This window comes from Carcharhinus amblyrhynchos, chromosome 14 (assembly GCF_965287045.1).
Source record: "Carcharhinus amblyrhynchos chromosome 14, sCarAmb.v2.hapA, whole genome shotgun sequence".
In the NCBI taxonomy this organism is placed as follows: Eukaryota; Metazoa; Chordata; class Chondrichthyes; order Carcharhiniformes; family Carcharhinidae; genus Carcharhinus; species Carcharhinus amblyrhynchos.
The window spans coordinates 56715021-56733526 of NC_137337.1; the positions used below are offsets into that span (position 1 = coordinate 56715021).

The window sequence follows — 18506 nt, forward strand, 5'->3', positions numbered from 1 at the left end:
AATCCCATTAAATCCCATATATTAATCTCAATTTTAATTAAGTGGGACCAATTGCTGTTTACAAAAGAATTCCAAATATCCTTTGCATTGAGGAAGAGTTTCCAAATTTCACTCAGACAATCATTACAGTGCAGAAAGAGGCCATTTGACCCATCGAGTCTGCTCTGGGAGCATCCCATCCTATTGGCCAAGAGCACCCAACCCTATCACTGTAACCTCATGTACTTACCCTGATGATTCTCCTAAACCTACACATCTTAGGACACTAAAGGGCAATTTAGCATGGCTAAATCAATCTAACCCACGCATCTTTGGACTGTGGGAAGAAACCACAGCACCCAGAGGAAACATATACAGATAAACGCAGAATGTGCAAACTCCACACAGTCAATATTTCAAGATTTCTGTTCTTTGTTTCTATGATTCTATGATATCAGAGAAAAACTACAGCACAAACAGGCCCTTCGGCCCACAAGTTGCACTGATTATATCTACCTACCAGGCTTACCTATAACCCCTAATCCTATTAAGTCCCATGTACTCATCCAGAAGTCTCTTAAAAAACCCGAACAAATTTGCTTCCACCACCACCGACAGCAGCCGATTCCACTCACCGCCACCCTCTGAGTGAAAAACTTACCCCGACAGCTCCTCTGTACCTACTCCCCAGCACCTTAAACCTGTGTCCTCTTGTAGCAGCCATTTCAGCCCTGGGGAAAAGCCTCAGAGTCCACCTGATCAATATCTCTCATCATCTTATACACCACTATCAGGTCCCCTCTCATCCTTCATCTCTCTAAGGAGAAAAGACCAAGCTCTCTCAACCTATCCTCATAAGGCATGCCACCCAATCCTGGTAACATCCTTGTAAATCTCCTTTGCACCCTTTCAATGGCTTCCACATCTTTCCTGTAATGAGGCGACCAGAACTGAGCACAGTACTACAAGTGGGGTCTAACCAGGGTCTTATACAGCTGCAGCATTAACTCCCGACTCCTAAACTCAATTCCTCGATTGATGAAGGCCAGTACACCACATGCCTTCTTAACCACATCCTCTACCTGCGAAGCCAATTTGATAGTCCTATGAACCCTGATCCCAAGATCCTTCTGATCTTCCACACTGCTAAGAGTCTTACCCTTAATATTATATTCCTTCATACCATTTGACCTGCCAAAATGTCCCACTACACATTTATCTGGGTTGAAGTCCATCTGCCACTTCTCCGCTCAGTCTTGCATCCTATCTATATCACGCTGCAACTTCTGACATTCCTCCAAACTATCCACAACACCTCAGACCTTTGTGTCATTGGCAAACTTACCAACCCATCCCTACACTTCCTCATCCAGGTCATTTATAAAAATCACAAACAGTAAGGATCCCAGAACAGATCCCTGGGGCATTCCACTGGTGACCGACCTCCATGCAGAAAAAGATCCATCTACAACCACTCCCTGCCTTCTGCAGACAAGCCAGTTCTGGATCCACAAAGCAATGTCCCCTTGTTTCCCATGCCCCCTCAGTTTCTCAGTAAGCCTTGCATGGGGGACCTTATCAACTGCCTTGCTGAAGTCCATATAAACCACATCCACCACTCTTCCTTTGTCAATGTGTTCAGTCACATTTTCAAAAAACTCAACCAGGCTCGTAAGACACGATCTGCCTTTAACAAAGCCGTGCTGACTACTTTTGATCATACTATACTTCTCTAAATGTTGATAGATCCTGTCTCTTAGGATCTTTTCCATCAACTTACCAACCACTGAGGTTAGACTCACCGGTCGATAATTTCCTGGGCTATCTCTATTCCCTTTCTTGAATATAGGAACCACACCTGCAATCCTCCGGAACCTCTCCCATCTCCATCGATGATGCAAAGATCATCGCCAGAGGCTCTGCAATCTCTTTCCTCGCCTCCCACAGTAACCAGGGGTACGTCCCATCCGGTCCCGCCGACTTACCTATCTTGATGCTATTCAAGAGCTCCAACACATTCTCCTTTTTAATGTCCACACACAGTCACCGAAGGTTGGAATCGAATCTGGGACCCTGGTGCTGTGAGGCAGCAGTGCTAATCACTGTGCCACGACGCCAACTGAGAGATCCAGCTCTGATTTTTAGACCATGTCCCCTCATTGTTCCCAGGAGGCAAAAATATTTCCTCCCAATCTACCTCATCTACTCCCCTCAATATCTTGAAAACTTCAATCAAATCAGCCTTACCTCCAAATAACTTAACACTTGGAGTCCAGGTGCTATTCTAGTGAATCTCTCCAAGACCTTCCTAAGGTGTGGCATTCAACGCTACTCACAGTACTCCAGGTGTGATCTAACCAGGAGTTTGCACAGTTAAAGCATGATCTCTACAACCTTGTACTCTAGTCCTCAAGATACAAACAAAGAAAATTACAACACAGGAACACGCCCTTCAGCCCTCCAAGCCTGCATTGACCATGCTGCTCCACTGAACTAAAACCCCTTACCCTTGCGGGAACCATATCCCTCTATTCCCATCCCATTTATGTTAGTTGTCAAGATGCCCTATCATATCTGCTTCCACTACCTCCCCTGGCAGCGAGTTCCAGGCACCCAATACCCTCTGTGTAAAAACATTTGCCTTATATATCTCCTTTAAACATTGCCCCTCACATCTTAAACCTATGCCCCCGGTAATTGACTCTTCCACCCTGGAAAACGCTTTTGACTATCCACTCTATCTAAACCCCTCATAATCTTGTACATTTCTATCAGGTCACCCTTCAAACTCCATCATTCCAGTGAGAACAAATAAAGTTTCTCCAATCTCTCCTTATAGCTAAGATTTTCTGTAAAAAGGTTAACATTCCACTGTTGAAAGGTCACAGGTCTGAAACAATAAGTCTCTCCATAGATGTTGCATAACCTGCTTTTATAGCATTTTCATTTTTTATTTCAGTATTTCATTAACCTTTATTAGTTTTAGTACCTATTGATGATATTTTAATGTCTTAAGTACTTTGACCACCACTGTTCTGAGATTTTCACCATTTAGAAAGTATCTGTACGTAAACTCCATTTAGCTGCCTTTGACCCATATCTTCAGATAGCTTCAGCAAGGAACAATGCAAAAACATCTCCATTACATTAGCCATTTTATTTCTCTTCACCCTCCTCAATCTCATTTAAAAATGTAACAAGGAAGATAGCAAAATGAAATGGTTGCAAGGTTAGACCAATCAGTCTCTCAAGCCTAAACTTGAACAGTTGAATTAGATTCTGGCCGATCCATACTTGAATTCCTACTATTTGCCACATCCCTCAATACCCTTGCCTAAGATAAATCTAGCACACTCAATCTTGAAATTTTGAATTGTTGCTGAGCTTCACCAGCTTTTATTTTAAGGCTGAATGGAGGAGAAAGCAAGTACTCCAGATTTCCACAGCCCTTCCTGATATCACCCCTAGTCTAGCTGTAATTTTATGACTGCACCCCCCCCCCCAACCTCTCTATCTATCCAACAACTCTTTTAATCATCTTAAAGCAACTCAATTAGATCATGCCTAATTGTTTATATCCTAGTGATTATGAGTCACGTCAATGCAACAAATGGGAGAAGATAACAAAAGTGTGTGTTGCCAAAAAAAGAGGCATGCTGTTGAAGCTTTTCGTTTGCGTTCATCAGGACAATTTTCACCGAAACTAATAGTAAAATGAATGACAATTTATACTGCATAATTGTTAGTTGGCTGGCAAGTTGATTCTAATTGGTAGAGGCATTGCTGTGGTGAATGCACCAGGAAACAATTAATTGCCAATCTTTTGTGCAGGGTTCAACTACGCAGGTCAACTAGATTGGTAATGGCATTGTCATGGGGAATGCACCAGGCAATGGCTGTACCCTAAGCTTTTGTTTCGTTGATAAAAGTGCAATGCATGGACACAATCCTTGGTCTGCAAATAATAGTACCCCATGTGTGAATGGATGTAGTTTCTAGAATACATCAGTGAGCCAAACTGTAAGCTCGACTGATGATCTTAAACTTATTTTCTGCATAATTCCTAGCGCAATCAGGATTGTTTAACAAGTGTTGGCCAATCACAGCGAACATTAGATTCTACGGGTGGGATTTTCCACATGTCCCTTTGGCGGGGGAATCTTCTGGCCCAGAGTCATAAGGGATTAAAAGTCGCAGCCTTCGTCCCATTTATGAGTTTGCATATAGCAAGCAATTATTTGATCAGGGTAGCCATTAGCCCATGGAATGGCTTTGATGCACCCTATTTTAGCACCAAACTTACATGCTGAGCAAATGGCTTGGGCCTTATTTCCAAAGTTCCAATTCCTACTGCGTGGAACTGCAGAATTCCAAGGCGTATAGATTGTTGAAGGTAGGCTTGTGGTCAATAGCAGTAGAGAACCCATTGTCAGATCTCTCAATAAGCAGTGAGGAAAGGGAGCTCACTGCCTGCTCCATTTCAAAGATATGTAACGAAATGCTTAGGTGGATTGTAGATTCAAATACAGCAAATATCTTACTTACTTTCTAACCCTTGCGTAGATGGTAAGTATCATTCCATCACAGGTGGAAAACAACAAAGATATTTATGAGAGCTGGACTTAGAGAATCTATTTGGGCACACATGCATGAGTTGCTGAATTCACAAATTTAATTAATACAAATTCAGACAATGGTGGCATGTTTAGATTGCCATAACAGCAACATGGTGCAAATGTCTATGACTTCCTTGAATGGTACACTGGTGAATAGGCTAGCAATATCGAATGACAAATCTGAGTCAACCTGCGAAGTTTAAATTTGAACAAAAGCTTGACAATTCGCTGGTGCATTCTCTATGGAAACATCTATCAATCAGCACTCTCTTTGCATGCAGTATTAATTGCTGTTTCATTTACTATTGGTATTCTTGCAAAGTGTCCTGATGAGTGCAAAACAAAAGGCTTCAACAATATTTTTCAGTAATACTCAAAAATTCTGAACTACCAAGAAACAGCCAGGTTTCTTTGGGAAACGTTTGACAGCATATCATACTCATGCTTCATTTATTATTAAGCCAATGTAAACTGTGTGAGAATTAAATGCTACTTACAGGAGTTTTAGTCTATTAAACTTTAAATGTTAGTAAAATATTCAAAACTAATAATTATTACAACAGATAAATCAAGCAAATATTAAACAATTTCAAATTTAAAGCGATTTAAATATCTTCAATATTGACTTTTAACCTACTTCAAAGGACTTACTGAAAAGAATTTAATTATGTTGTCAGGAATTTGAACATGTTTCTCATATTTCAGAACATATTGACTCATATTTCAGTACATATGGAATATGTAAGATGAAAATAGCAACTCATATATAACACCTTCAACAGAAAAAGTTTCAAGATGCTTCAAAGGAATGTAATTTGGAATGTAATTATTGCTTCAAAGGAATGCAAAAGTCTACATTGAGGCAAAGACAATATTAGCAAGGTGATGAATAGCTCAAGTCAAAAAGGTAGCTTTTAGGGACAAGATAGGAGAGTGGAGTGGAGAGATTTAGGGAGGAAATTCCAGAGATTAGGGCCATGATGGCTGAAGGCACTTGTCTATAGTGGTGCAAAGAAATGCACAAAAGGCCACAGAAGAATGAAGAGATCTGAAGGCTGTTGGGCAGGACATGGTTACGAAGGTAGGCTTGGCCAGAGTGACAGGAAAATACTATTAATGACTTTACGTTTGCATAGCACCTTTAACATGGATTTGATTTGATTTATTATTGTCACATGTATTAGTATACAGTAAAAAGTACTGGTTCTTGTGCACTACACAGACAAAGCACACCATTCATACAGAATGAAACAAAGGTGTGCAGAATGTAGTGTTACGGTCATAGGTAGGGTGTAGAGGAATATCAACTTAATGCAAGGTAAATCCATTCAAAAGTCTGATAGCAGCAGGGAAGAAGCTATTCTTGAGTCAGTTAGTACGTGACCTCAGACTTTTGTATCTTTTTTCCCATGGAAGAAGGTGGAAGAGAGAACGTCCAGGGTGAGTGGGGTCCTTAATTATGCTGGCTGCTTTTCCGAGGCAGCGGGAAGCATTGATAAACTCAATGGATGGGAGGCTGGTTTATGCGATGGCTTGGGCTACATTCACGAACTTTTGAAGCTTCTTACAGTCTTGGACACAGCAGGAGCCATACCACTTGTGATAAAACCAGAAAGAATGCTTTCTATGGTCCATCTGTAAAGGTTTGTGATAGTCATTGCTGACATGCCAAATTTCCTTAGTCTTCTGAAAAAGTTGAGGTGTTGGTCAGCTTTCTTAACCATAGTGTTGACATGGAGGACAACCAGGACAGGTTGCTGGTGATCTGGACACCTAAAAACCTGAAGCTTTTGACCATTTCTACTTCATCCCCATTGATTTAGACAGGTGCACGTTCTCCACTTCACTTCCTGAAGTTGATAAAAACCTTCTGTTGACACTGGGCGGCACGGTAGCACAGTAGCACAGTGGTTAGCACCCAGCTCGGTTCACTGTCTGGGTGGAGTTTGCACATTCTCCCCATGTCTGCGTGGGTTTCCTCTGGGTGCTCCAGTTTCCTCCCACAGTCCAAAGATGTGTGGGTTAGGTTGATCGGCCATGCTAAAATTGCCCCTTAGTGTCCTGAGATGTTTAGGTTAGAGGGATTAGTGGGTAAAATAATGTAAGGGTATGGGGGTAGGGCCTGGGTGGGATTGTGGTTGGTGCAGTCTCGATGGGCCAAATGGCCTCTTTCCGTACTGTAGGCTTTCTATGATCTAGTTCTATGACCTACGAGGAAGAGATTTCCCTCATTCCTATACTCTGTCTCATCATTGTTTGAGATCCAACCCGCTATGGTGGTGTCATCAGCAAATTTGAAAATCAAATTGGAGGGGAATTTGGCTACACAGTCATAGGTGTATAAGGAATATAGTAGGGGGCTGAGAACACAACCTTGTGGGGCACCAGTGCTGAGGATGATCGTGGAGGTGTTGTTTCCTATCGTTACTGAATGTGATCTATGGGTTAGGAAGTTCAGGATCCAGTCACAGAGGGAGAAGCCAAAGCCGAAGCCTTGGCCACGGAGTTTGGAAATGAGTTTCGTAGGAATAATGGTGTTGAAGGCTGAGCTGTAGTCAATAAATGGGAGTCTGACACAGGTGTTCTAGCAAACCATCCCAAAGCATTTAATAAGAACATTGAAGTGGTCAATGGTAAGGTTTTAAAATAGAAGAGTGAATAGCAGAATTAAAGGAAGGAGTTGGTGTCTGAAGGGATGGAACTGTTGACACCAACTAACCTTCAGGATAGAAAGGAAAATTTGGACGGAACAGGGTTGAAGGAGGAGTCATAGAAGTTTACAGCATGGAAACAAGCCCTTCAGCTCAACTTGTCCATGCCACCTTTTTCTTTCAAACAAAAAAGCTAGTCCCAATTGCCCGCACTTGGCCCATATCCCTCGATACCTATCTTACTCATGTAATTGTCTAAACGTTTTTTAAAAGACAAAATTGTACCTGCTTCTACTAGTACTTCTGGCAATTGTTCTAGACACTCACCACCCATTGAAAAAAATGCCCTCTGGACCCCTTTGTGCCTCTCCCCTCTCACCTTAAACCTATGCCCTCCAATTTTAGACTCCCCTACCTTTGGGAAAAGATATCGACTATCTAGCTGATCTCGGCCCCTCATTATTTTACAGACCTCTATAAGAGCCTTCTATGTTCCAGAGAAAAATTTCCAGTCTATCCAACCTCTCCTTATAACTCAAACCATCAAGTTCTGGTAGCATCCTAGTAAATCTTTTTTGCACTCTTTTTAGTTTAATGATATATTTTCTATAAAAGGGTGATCAGAACTGTACACAGTATTCCAAGTGTGGCCTTACCAGTGTCTTGTACAACTTCAGCAAGATGTCCCAACTCCTGTGTTCAAAGTTCTGACCAATGAAACCAAACATGCCAAATGCCTTCTTCATCACTGTATCTACCTGTGACTCCACTTTCAATGAGTTATGTACACGTACCCCCAGATCTCTTTGTTCTATAACTTTGTTCTAATGCTTTACCATTAACTGAGTAAGTCCTGTCCTGGTTCGATCAACCAAAATGTATCACCTCGCATTTATCTAAACTAAACTCCATCTACCATTCATCAGCCCACTTGCTCAATTGATCAAGATCCCACTGCAATCTGAGATAACCTTCTTCACTGTCCACTATGCCACCAATCTTGGTGTCATCTGCAAACTTACTAACCATGCCTACTAAATTTTCATCCAAATTATTAATATAACTGGCAAATAACAGTGGACCCAATACTGATCTCACCACTGGTCACAGGCTTCCAGTTTGGAAAAGGACCCTCTACAACCACCCTCTGTCTTCTGTCATCAAGCCAATTTTGCATCCGTTTGGCTACCTCACCCTGGATCCCATGAAATTTAATCTTATGCAACAGCCTACCGTGCAATACCTTTGTGAAGGCCTTGTTAAAGTCCATGTAGGCAACATCAATTGCACTGCCCTCATCTACCTTCTTGGTAACCCCTTCAAAAAACGCAATCAAATTTGTGAGACATGATTTTCCACTCACAAAGCTATGCTGACTGTCCCTAATCAGTCCTTGCCTCTCTAAATGCTTGTACATCCTTCTGAGGAGGAGGTGAATCTCACGAATACAATGAACTTAAAGAGTAAGCAAGACAAAAAATAAGTCATAGAGATTTACCGCAGGGAAACAGGCCCCTCGGCCCAACTTGTCCATGCCGGCCTTTTTTTTTAAACCCCTAAGCTAGTCCCAATTGCCTGCATTTGGTCCATGTGTCTCTATACCCATCCTACCCATTGTTGTATTCTGAGTTGATATAAGGCAGACTTTAGAGAAAGATGCAAGTTCAATGCTAAGGGGGGGTGGGAATCAGTTGAATAGATGATCTTCATTTTTGTGAGAAGCCCACAAGTTCCTTACAATTGAGAGTGGGGGAGTCATGCTTTAAGTTGATGCTTCATGGTGAAGAGAAGGTATTATTTTTGTACATGCGATGATGTTTGCATAATGAGTAAGATCTGACTGTTCTATATGGTCCAATGAGGTCTGGCAATGGATGGTTAAACCTAAGTATAGGGTAGATAAGGAACTATTGTCAGTCAGCAAGTACAGGGATGGCAGGTGGAAGGAATTTGCTGTAGATTAAGATATGGACAGTGAGTTTTGAATCAACTTATGTTATGGAGAGTGAAGGATGCTTGGCTGTTTAGAGTTTAAAATAATCACATCTGGAAATAGCAAACATTAGAGAGAAACATGCAGCAGAGAAGTGGCAAAGACAAGCAATGCTAAGCAAGCTGTGTTAGTGATGGAGATATGACTGGTTTAGAAGATCAACTCAGGCTTAAAGAGAATGTAAATATGAGACAGGTGCTGAGGAGAAAGGGGGAATTGGAGTAGAGTTCATTGAAAGGGATAGTGGATGACAATTACAGATTAGGTATTCTCAATATTTAGCTTGAGTACATGAAATAAAAATGGAGAGATATCCATAGTAATAGTAGTAGACATGTCTGTATAAATACAGCATACTGAATTTGAAATAAGTAACTTCAATTATTTTTTAGGCTGAGCATTAATATGTACCACCATAGAAAAAAAGATGAGTTAACAGAAAGTGAAATTTCCGTATTTTTGGTGCTGAGCAAATATTTTGGGGCTTTGCAACAAATACTTAATTATAAATATGCCGCTTGCTTCCATTTCCAGTTATATCCTTAAACCGTATGTATCGCCTTACTTGCAGCAATTGTAGTTCCTGCACTAGTTGTGGGGATCTGGGCCCAAGGGTTTGTGTCACGTACTGGCATTACTGTGGGAGACATGGTAGGTGCTGCTGGTGCTGGAACAGGCAGTGGAAAGGCTGAAGCTGCTCCATTGACTACAATAAGAGCACATATCAAACGGTCAAATCAAATACTGCAACCTAAACATTCTTTGTCAAAGTTCAGTCATTTTCCAAAATGCCATCAAACCCACCTTGGGAAGCAGTTACTTGAGGAGCTGTACCCATAGTAGGTTTCGTCATTGGTGCAGAAGAAAATGGATCCTCGACTTGACCACTGAATGCATGTGTTATTTGAGAGCACAGAGAGCTTATACTGTCCACTTCAGCTGTGCTCTCACCTTCCATTTCAGGCACTAAATGAAGATAGAAAAGAACAATCACAATAATATTTACACTGGAATATATACGTGTTCTTTGAAATATTCTCTTTCATTTCAGTGCAGTGCAAAATAGGTAAGCTAGGCTAAAAGACGATAACATTTGCTGTATTCCAGCATAGCCTTTTCACTTCTGAAGCTCAAATACAAAGGAAAACTATTAGAGAAACTTCTGAAAGAGAATATCTATCTCCATTTGGAGAGACAAAGCTTGATCAGGGATAGTTAGCATGGCTTTGACAAAGGGAGGTTATGCCTAACAAATTTGATTGAATTTTTTGAGGTGGTGACCAGGGTAGTGCAGTCACTGGTAGTTTATATGTATTTCAGCAAAGCCTTTGACAAGGTCCCACATGAGATTTGTAAAGAAGATAAATTCACATGGGATACAGGATAATTTGATAAAGTGGATTCAAAATTGGCTCAGTTGTAGAAGACGGAGGGTGATGACAGAAGGGCTGCATTAGTGACTGGAAGCCAGTGTCCAGTGGCGTATCACAGGGATCTGTGTTGGACCCCCCATTATTCAACATTTATATAAATGACATTGATGAATATGTGGGGCATACAATTAGTAAGTTTGCAGATGACACAAAGATTGGATGGGTAGCTAACAGTAAGGCTATAAAAAGATATAGTCTTGGACTACAAGATAATATACATGGAATGGTCAAATAGGTGAATAAGTGATAGATGGAATTTAACCCTGAAAAGTGTGAGGTGATACACTTTGTAAGGAATAATTTGACAAGAAAGTACTCAATGAATAAGAACATAAGAACTAGGAGCAGGAGCAGGCCATCTGGCCCCTCGAGCCTGCTCTGCCATTCAATAAGATCATGGCTGATCTTTTTGTGGACTCAGCTCCACTTACCTGCCTGCTCACCATAACCCTTAATTCCTTTACTGTTCAAAAATTTAGCTATCCTTTCCTTGAAAAATGATTGGACATTAGAAGTTCTGTGGAACAAAGTGACCTTGGCATGTTTGTCTACAAATCTCTGAAGGCAGGTGGACATGTTAGTAGGGTGGTGATAAAGGCACATAGGACACTTGCCTTTATCAATTGATGCTGTGGAGATGTCAGCGTTGGGACTGCGATAAGCACAGTAAAAAATCTCATGACACCAGGTTGAAGTCCAACAGGTTTATTTGATAGCACAAGCTTTGGGAGTATCATTCTGTCTTCAGGTGAGTTTGAGTGTCTTACCAATGTCACCTGAAGGAGGAGTGACACTCTGAAAGCTTGTGCTACCAAATAAACCTGTCGGACTTTAACCTGGTGTTGAGAGACTTCTTTCTTTATCAATTGAGGCATAAGTCATGTTGGAGTTGTATAGAATTCCAGGGGTGGCATGGTGACACAGTGGTTAGCACTGCTGTCTCACAGCACCAGACACCCAGGTTCGACTCCCTGCTGAGGCCACTGCCCGTGTGGAGTTTGCACATTCTCCCCGTGTCAGTGTGGGATTCCTCTGGGTTCACCGATTTCCTCCCACACTCCAAAGATGTGCAGGTTAGGTTAATTGGCCATGTTACATTGCCCCTTAGTGTCAGTGGGATTAGCGTGGTAAATACATGAGGTTACAGGGATAGGGCCTGGGTGGGATTGTTTTCAGTGCAGACTTGATGGGCTGAATGGCCTCCTTCTGCACTTTATGATTCTATGATTCTACAGTGCGCAGTTCTGGTCGCCACATTATCGGAAGGATGTGATTGCACTGGAGGAGGTGCACAGGAGATTTACCAGGATGCTGCCTGGGACGGAAAAAATAAGTTATGAAGAGGCGCTGCATAAGCTTGGGTTGTTTTCATTGCAGCTGAGAAGACTGAGGGGTGATCTGATTGAGTTATGCAAGATTGAGAGAAATGGACAAAGTGGATAAGAAACAGCTGTTCCCCTTAGTTGAAGGGTCAGTCACAAGGGGACATGGGTTCAAAGTGAGAAGCAGGCAGTTTAGGGGGATGTGAGGAAAAACCTTTTTACCCAGAGGGTGGTGATGGTCTGAAATCAGCTGCCTGGGAGGGTGGTAGAGGCAGGTTGCCTCATATCCTTCAGAGAGTAGCTGGATGAACACTTGGCCCATCATAACATCAGGGCTATGGTCCAAGTGCTGACAGATGGGATTAGGTGGGAGTTCAGGTGTTTCCAATGTATTGGTATGGACACAATGCACCAAAGAGCCTCTTGAGTGCTATATGATTTTATGAAATCCAGTCCAAGCAATTATCTATCTTGTAAAAATGTTAACGATCTCAAGTCAGTTTGTCTGAACACATTAAATCTAGGTGTGAGTGAAAAAAGGTCACAACATTAAAACCATCTTCGAAATAGAACCAATACCAAAATTTACAGTTTGATAGTAAGTTAGAGCAGACAGATATATTCTTTGGTATGTGGATGGAACTTGATTAAAGCATACCTACTGATGATGAAGTTAATAAAATTGCTTTCTCAGCTACTACCTAAAGTAATGGACATAAACATACTTCCACAGTATTCCTACATCATTGATTTGCATGTGATGATGTATCAAGATAACAGTTCTGCACATGACTGTGTGGCTACAGGTAAATGATGCAGACGTAGTCTTCCCTGATATGTGTAGCGTTTGATGGTCTCAACCAGTGCAGCAGCTTAGGTGCTATGACAAGTCTCAACATCCTGGGTCATTAAAGAGAACAATTACTTACCCAAGCTTTTCCCAGCTAAAAAATGACCCATATTTTCCTGGAATCTGGCCACAGATAAAGAACAACCAATTGAGTGCGATATTAAAAAGCTACAAGTGCCACGGCAGCATACTCCAGAAGGAGGCAGCACCCAGTTGTCATATAAAAGCAAAGAAATACATGGAGTAACACTCCAATAAATAGTTTAACCCAAGAAAAGATCACACAATTTCCTTTTTCCTAGACACTGACTACTAAATAAAGAAAATGAAAATTTCGTATCAAATGAGAAACAAAAAAAAAGGAAGAGTTGGTTCCTCTTTTTTTTTGTTTCTCATTTGTATCTAAACTCTGATTTTTTTGGGAACTCGAGATTAGTTTGGGACTTGATTCCAAAACCTGAAAAGGCATCTAAGCCTAACTGCATTTTGAGAATAAAAGAGGTGTAGAAAGTTTTTCCTGCAGCCTTAAATGCCTTGCTCAGGCATTTTTGTTCAGATTATTCATTAAAACAACATTTGCTACAAATCAGGAGAATTATTAGCATTTGCAAGCAAACATGAGTGTGCATGTTTAGAAAATGCAAGTTTTCACAAATTTTTATAATGCTGCTCAAATCTTTGACTGAAAAAGCATTTAATGGATAATTGTCCTCTCCAATATCAATTAATACCTAAAACAGAAACTCACAGGTTCTCATACCAGTGTTTTTAATTTGGAAATCTGTCTTCCGTTGCATGGTCGAAGGCAATTCATTTATTCGAAGTGACATTTGCCTTTTGAATGGAGATGTTGTCTGGCTCAGTACTGGGAATCCTCGGAAAGATCCTTGCCTGGCAAGTTGTTCCACAGGTGCATGCCTTCTCGGTATGGCATGTATATTGCTAGATTCCTTGTTTTCTGTAATGGCTGAAGTGGCAGATGGCGAAGCTGATGGAGCTGTAGGTAATGCAGCAGGCGTGGTTACGACAACAGTTCTGTCTACCTCAGCTGCAAGTAGAATGTCATACTCTTAAACTCGCATCAAAGTTTGGACTTAAAAACTTTATCAGGTTTCCAAACTCCTGACTAATTTCTTCACAAAAGTGTGCCATTTAAAAGAAAAAGACATTATTGGCTTCAGTTTCTGAGGACTTTTGACAAAAAAAGTAAACTTGTCAACACTGTTAAACAAAACCATTCAGCACATTTACAGCTAATAAATACCTCCAAGAAAGCTTTCTGCATTATTGTCGTTACTCCACCTACTTGATGAAACAAGCGTACAGGTCAGTCCATCAATTGCACAACGAGTCCACCTTGGTCTAAATACACTAAGCACTTGTGTTTGAAAACGGTTTAAACTTTTCAGCTTTGATTTTTGCATTGATGTGTTGGGCTCCTCTATCATAGTGGTTGAGGATATTTGTGGAGCCTCCTCCTACAATTGGTTGTTTAATTGTCCATCACTATTTGCAACAGGATGTGCCAGGACTGCAGAACTGGGATCTGATCTGTTGGTTGTGGGATCACTCAACTCTGTCCATCACAGATGCCAGTCTTCGGTCAATTTGGCTGACTCCAGATGATATCAAGAAATGGCTAAAGGCACTGGATACTGCAAAAACTATGGGACCTGATAATATTCCAGCAATAGTTCTGAACTTGTACTCTAGAACTAGCCATACCTCTAGCCAAAGGATATACGCAAGGATATTTTGGCCTTGGAGGGAGTGCAGAGGAGGTTTACTAGGCTGATGCCGGAGTTGAGGGGGTTGAGCTATGAGGAGAGGCTGAATAAACTAGGCTTGTACTCGTTAGAGTTTAGAAGAATGAGGGGAGATCTTATTGAGACGTATAAGATGATGAATGGGATGGATAGGATAGAGGTGGAGAGACTCTTCCCGCTCAGAAAGGACAGTAGGACTAGGGGACACAACCTCAAGATAAAGGGGGGGGGGGGGGCGGTATAGAACGGAGTTGAGGAAGAATTTCTTCACTCAAAGGGTGGTGAATCTCTGGAATTCTCTGCCTGTTGAAGTGGCGGAGGCTACCTCGCTAAATATTTTTAAGAAGCGGGTTGATGGGTTTTTGATAAGAGAGGGGATTAAGGGTTATGGGGAGAGGGTGGGAATGTGGAACTGAGCCACGACAGATCAGCATGATCTTATTGAATGGCGGGGCAGGCTCGAAGGGCTAGATGGCCTACTCCTGCTCCTATTTCTTATGTTATGTTCAAACTGCTCCAGTGCAGCTACAACACTAACATCCACCCAACAATGTGAAAAATTGCCCAGGTATGTCGATCCATAAAAAGTGACACATCAAACCCAGCCAATTACCGCTCCATCAATCTATTCTTGATCAAACAGAGGGGAGGCCTAGGGGTATTATTGCTAGACTATTAATATAAAACTGGGAATCTGGGTTTAAATCCAATCATGGCAGATAGTGGAATTTGAATGCAATAAAAAGTATCTGGAACTAGGAATCTACTGATGACCATGAAACCATTGTACATTGTCGAAAAAACCATCTGGCACACTAATGTCCTTCAGGGAAGAAAGTTTGCTGCCCTTACCCCAGTCTGGCCTGCATGTGACTCCAGAGCCATAGCAATGTGGTTGACTCACAACTGTCTCCAAAATGGCCTAGCAAGCCACTCAATTGAAGTGTGACTAAGGATGGGCAATAACTGCTGGCTAGCTAGCAACACTTTTGTCCCATTAATGAATAAAAAAAGTGATAAAAGGGGTTGTTAACAGTCATAAAGAGGTCAAGCAACACTTACTCAGCAATAACCTGCTTACTGATGCTCAATTCAGGTTCCATTAGGATCACAGTTCTTGATCTAGCCTTGGTTTAAACACCGACAAAAGAGCTGAACTCCAGAGGTGAGGTCAGAGTGACTGCCCTTTACTACAAGGCAACATTTGATCAAGTGTGGAATCCAGCTGGCAAAGCTGGAATCAAGGGGAAAACTTCCCACTGGTAAGAGTCATACCTAGCACAAAGTTTTGGTTGTTGGATGTCAGTATAATACTAAGTCAGTTAGGATTATATTCATTGGAGTTTAAAAAAGTGAGGGGGGATCTCATAAAAACTTATAAAATTCTGACAGGGTTAGACAGGGTAGATTCAGAAAGAATGTTCCCAATGGTGAGGGAGTTCAGAACTCGGGGTCATAATTTGAGGATAAGGAGTAAACCTTTTAGAACTGAGGGGAGAAGAAATTTCTTCACTCAGAGGATGGTGAACATATGGAATTCACTATGACAGAATGTAGTTGAGGCCAAAATGTTGTCTAATTTCAAGAAGAAATTGGGGCGAAAGGGATTAAGGGATATGGGAAGAAGGGGGATCAGGGTACTGAATTCGTTGATCAGCCATGATCAAGGTGAATGGCGGCAGAGCAGGTTCGAGGAGCTGAATGCCTTACTCCTGCTTCTAGTTTCTATGTTTCTACGTTAATCATCTCAGTCCCAGGACATCACTGCTGGAGTTCCTCAGGGTACTGTCCTAGGCTGAATCATCTTCAACTGCTTCATCAAATGACATTCCCTTCAATGTGAGGTCAAAAGTGGGGTTGTTCATTGGTGACTGGACAATGTTCAGTACCATTTGTGATTGCTTAGATACTGAACCAGTCCATGTCCATATACACTTGCACCAAGACCTGGACAACATTCAGGCATGGGCTGATAAGAGACAATTAACACTCCTCTCTCACAAGTGTCACATTATTATGACCATCTCCAAGTAGAGAAAATCTATTAATCTTCTCTTGATATTCAATGACATTACCATTGCTGAAAGCTAACTATCAACTCCTGGGGTATATCATTGACTAGAAGCTGAACTGGACTTGTCATAAATACAGTGGTTAAAAGAGCAGCTCAGAGGCTGTGAAGTCTGCAGCAAGTAACTCACATCCTGACTTCCCAAAGACTGTCCACCATCTACAAAGCACAAGTCAGAAATATGTTGGAACACTCTCCACTCACCTGGATGCTCTCAGTTCCAACAACACTCAAGAAGCTTGACATTATCAAGGGCAAAGCAAACTGCTTGACTGGTATCCCCTCTACCACCAACGCACAGTGGCAGCAGTGTTTATCAGCTGCAAGATGCACTATGGGAACTCACCAAAATCCCTTAGACAACACCTTCCAAACCCTAGACCTCGATCAGGATGATGTGCTGCCTCCCTGGTGTTAGAATCAAGGATGTCACTCAATGATTGCAGGGCATTCTGAAAGGGGGCGGGTGAACGGTCAGGAGGTCAAGGTTCACATTGGCAACAATGCTTCGGCAAGAATTTAGGGAGCTGAGTAGCAGATTGAAAAGGACGACCTCAAAGGTTGCAATCTTTGGATTATTCCGATACCACATGCCAGGGAGTATTGGAATAGAAGGATAGAGCAGATGAATTTGTGGTTGAGGAGATTTTGCACGAGGGAGGGCTTTAGTTTCTAGGATCACTAGGTTCTTGTAAGTGGGACCTGTACAAGTCAGATGGGTTGCACCTGAACCAGAACGGGACTAACATTCTTGAGGAGGAAGTTGGCTAGTGCTGTATGAGGGGGATGGGTTGAAAGGTCTCTTTTTTGTGCTGTAAAACTCTATGACAGCTAGAAGGACATCACCACCTGCAAGTTTCCCTCTAAGCAACACACAATCCAGACTTGGAAATCTTTCACCATTCCCTTCACTCTCGCTGTATCAAAATCCTGGAACTCTTCCCTCAGAGCACTGGGTTGCAGCAGTTCAAGAAGGCAGCTCAGCATCACCTTCTCAGGAACAATTAGGATTGAGCTATAAACGCTGACCTTGGCCATCTCACAAAGCATACATTTATTTTAGAAGAATACAGATTGGAGAAATGTCAGACGTAATGCACTAATGAGAAAACAGAGACGATATTGCTCACTCAGTCACTTCTTATCCCAATAATTTTAAACATGATCTTTCTCTTTGGGGCTCACTACTCTGCTCTTCTCCACTGCCTCCCCCACCACCCAAATCTGAGATAATCCCTTTATTTAAAACAATTCAATCAGATATAAGGCCTTCAGATCATTTTGTTGTATCCCTTATACTCATACACATCCCTCTTCCAACTCACTTTTTTTGCATCTACTCTGGGGGAACAGCCTCTGCCCACGTCACTTACAATGGTACTTAAACTCTCTTTGGTTCCCATTTGTAAGGCTACTTTCTATAGTTCTCAATTTGCTCAATCACTCCTTCACCTTTTTCAGTAGTCAGAAATCTATTTGATGCATCATGGATACAAAATTAGCTTGGCAAACAAAACAGAGGGTGGTTGTGGAGGGTCATTTTTCGAACTGGAGGCCTATGACCAACAGTGTGCCTCAGGAATCAGTGCTGAGTCCACTGTTATTTATATTAATGATTTGGATGAGAATTTGAGGCATGGTTAGTAAATTTGCAGATGACACCAAGATTGGTGGCATAATGGACAGCGAAGAAGGTTATCTAGGATTGCAAAGAGATCTTGATCAATTGGGCCAGTGGACCGATGAATGGCAGATGGAGTTTAATTTAGATAATTGTGAGGTGATGCATTTTGGTAGATCGAATCAGGGCAGGACCTACTCAGCT

General features: G+C 41.7%; 1 protein-coding gene across 9 annotated transcripts in view; it reads right to left on the reverse strand.

Moving 5' to 3' along the window:
- numb (NUMB endocytic adaptor protein) overlaps nucleotides 1-18506 on the reverse strand; it is a 208858-nt gene that overhangs the window by 2763 nt on the left and 187589 nt on the right. For 4 of the 9 annotated variants that reach the window (XM_080202929.1, XM_080202927.1, XM_080202931.1 and 1 more), the window contains 3 exons: nucleotides 13593-13892; nucleotides 10044-10205; nucleotides 9805-9945 (listed from right to left, as the gene is read on the reverse strand). In XM_080202929.1, coding sequence (XP_080059055.1) covers nucleotides 9805-9945; nucleotides 10044-10205; nucleotides 13593-13892 — 603 coding nt within the window. The remainder of the gene's footprint in view (nucleotides 1-9804; nucleotides 9946-10043; nucleotides 10206-13592; nucleotides 13893-18506) is intronic. The other 5 variants (XM_080202932.1, XM_080202930.1, XM_080202935.1 and 2 more) reach the window with 3 other exon arrangements.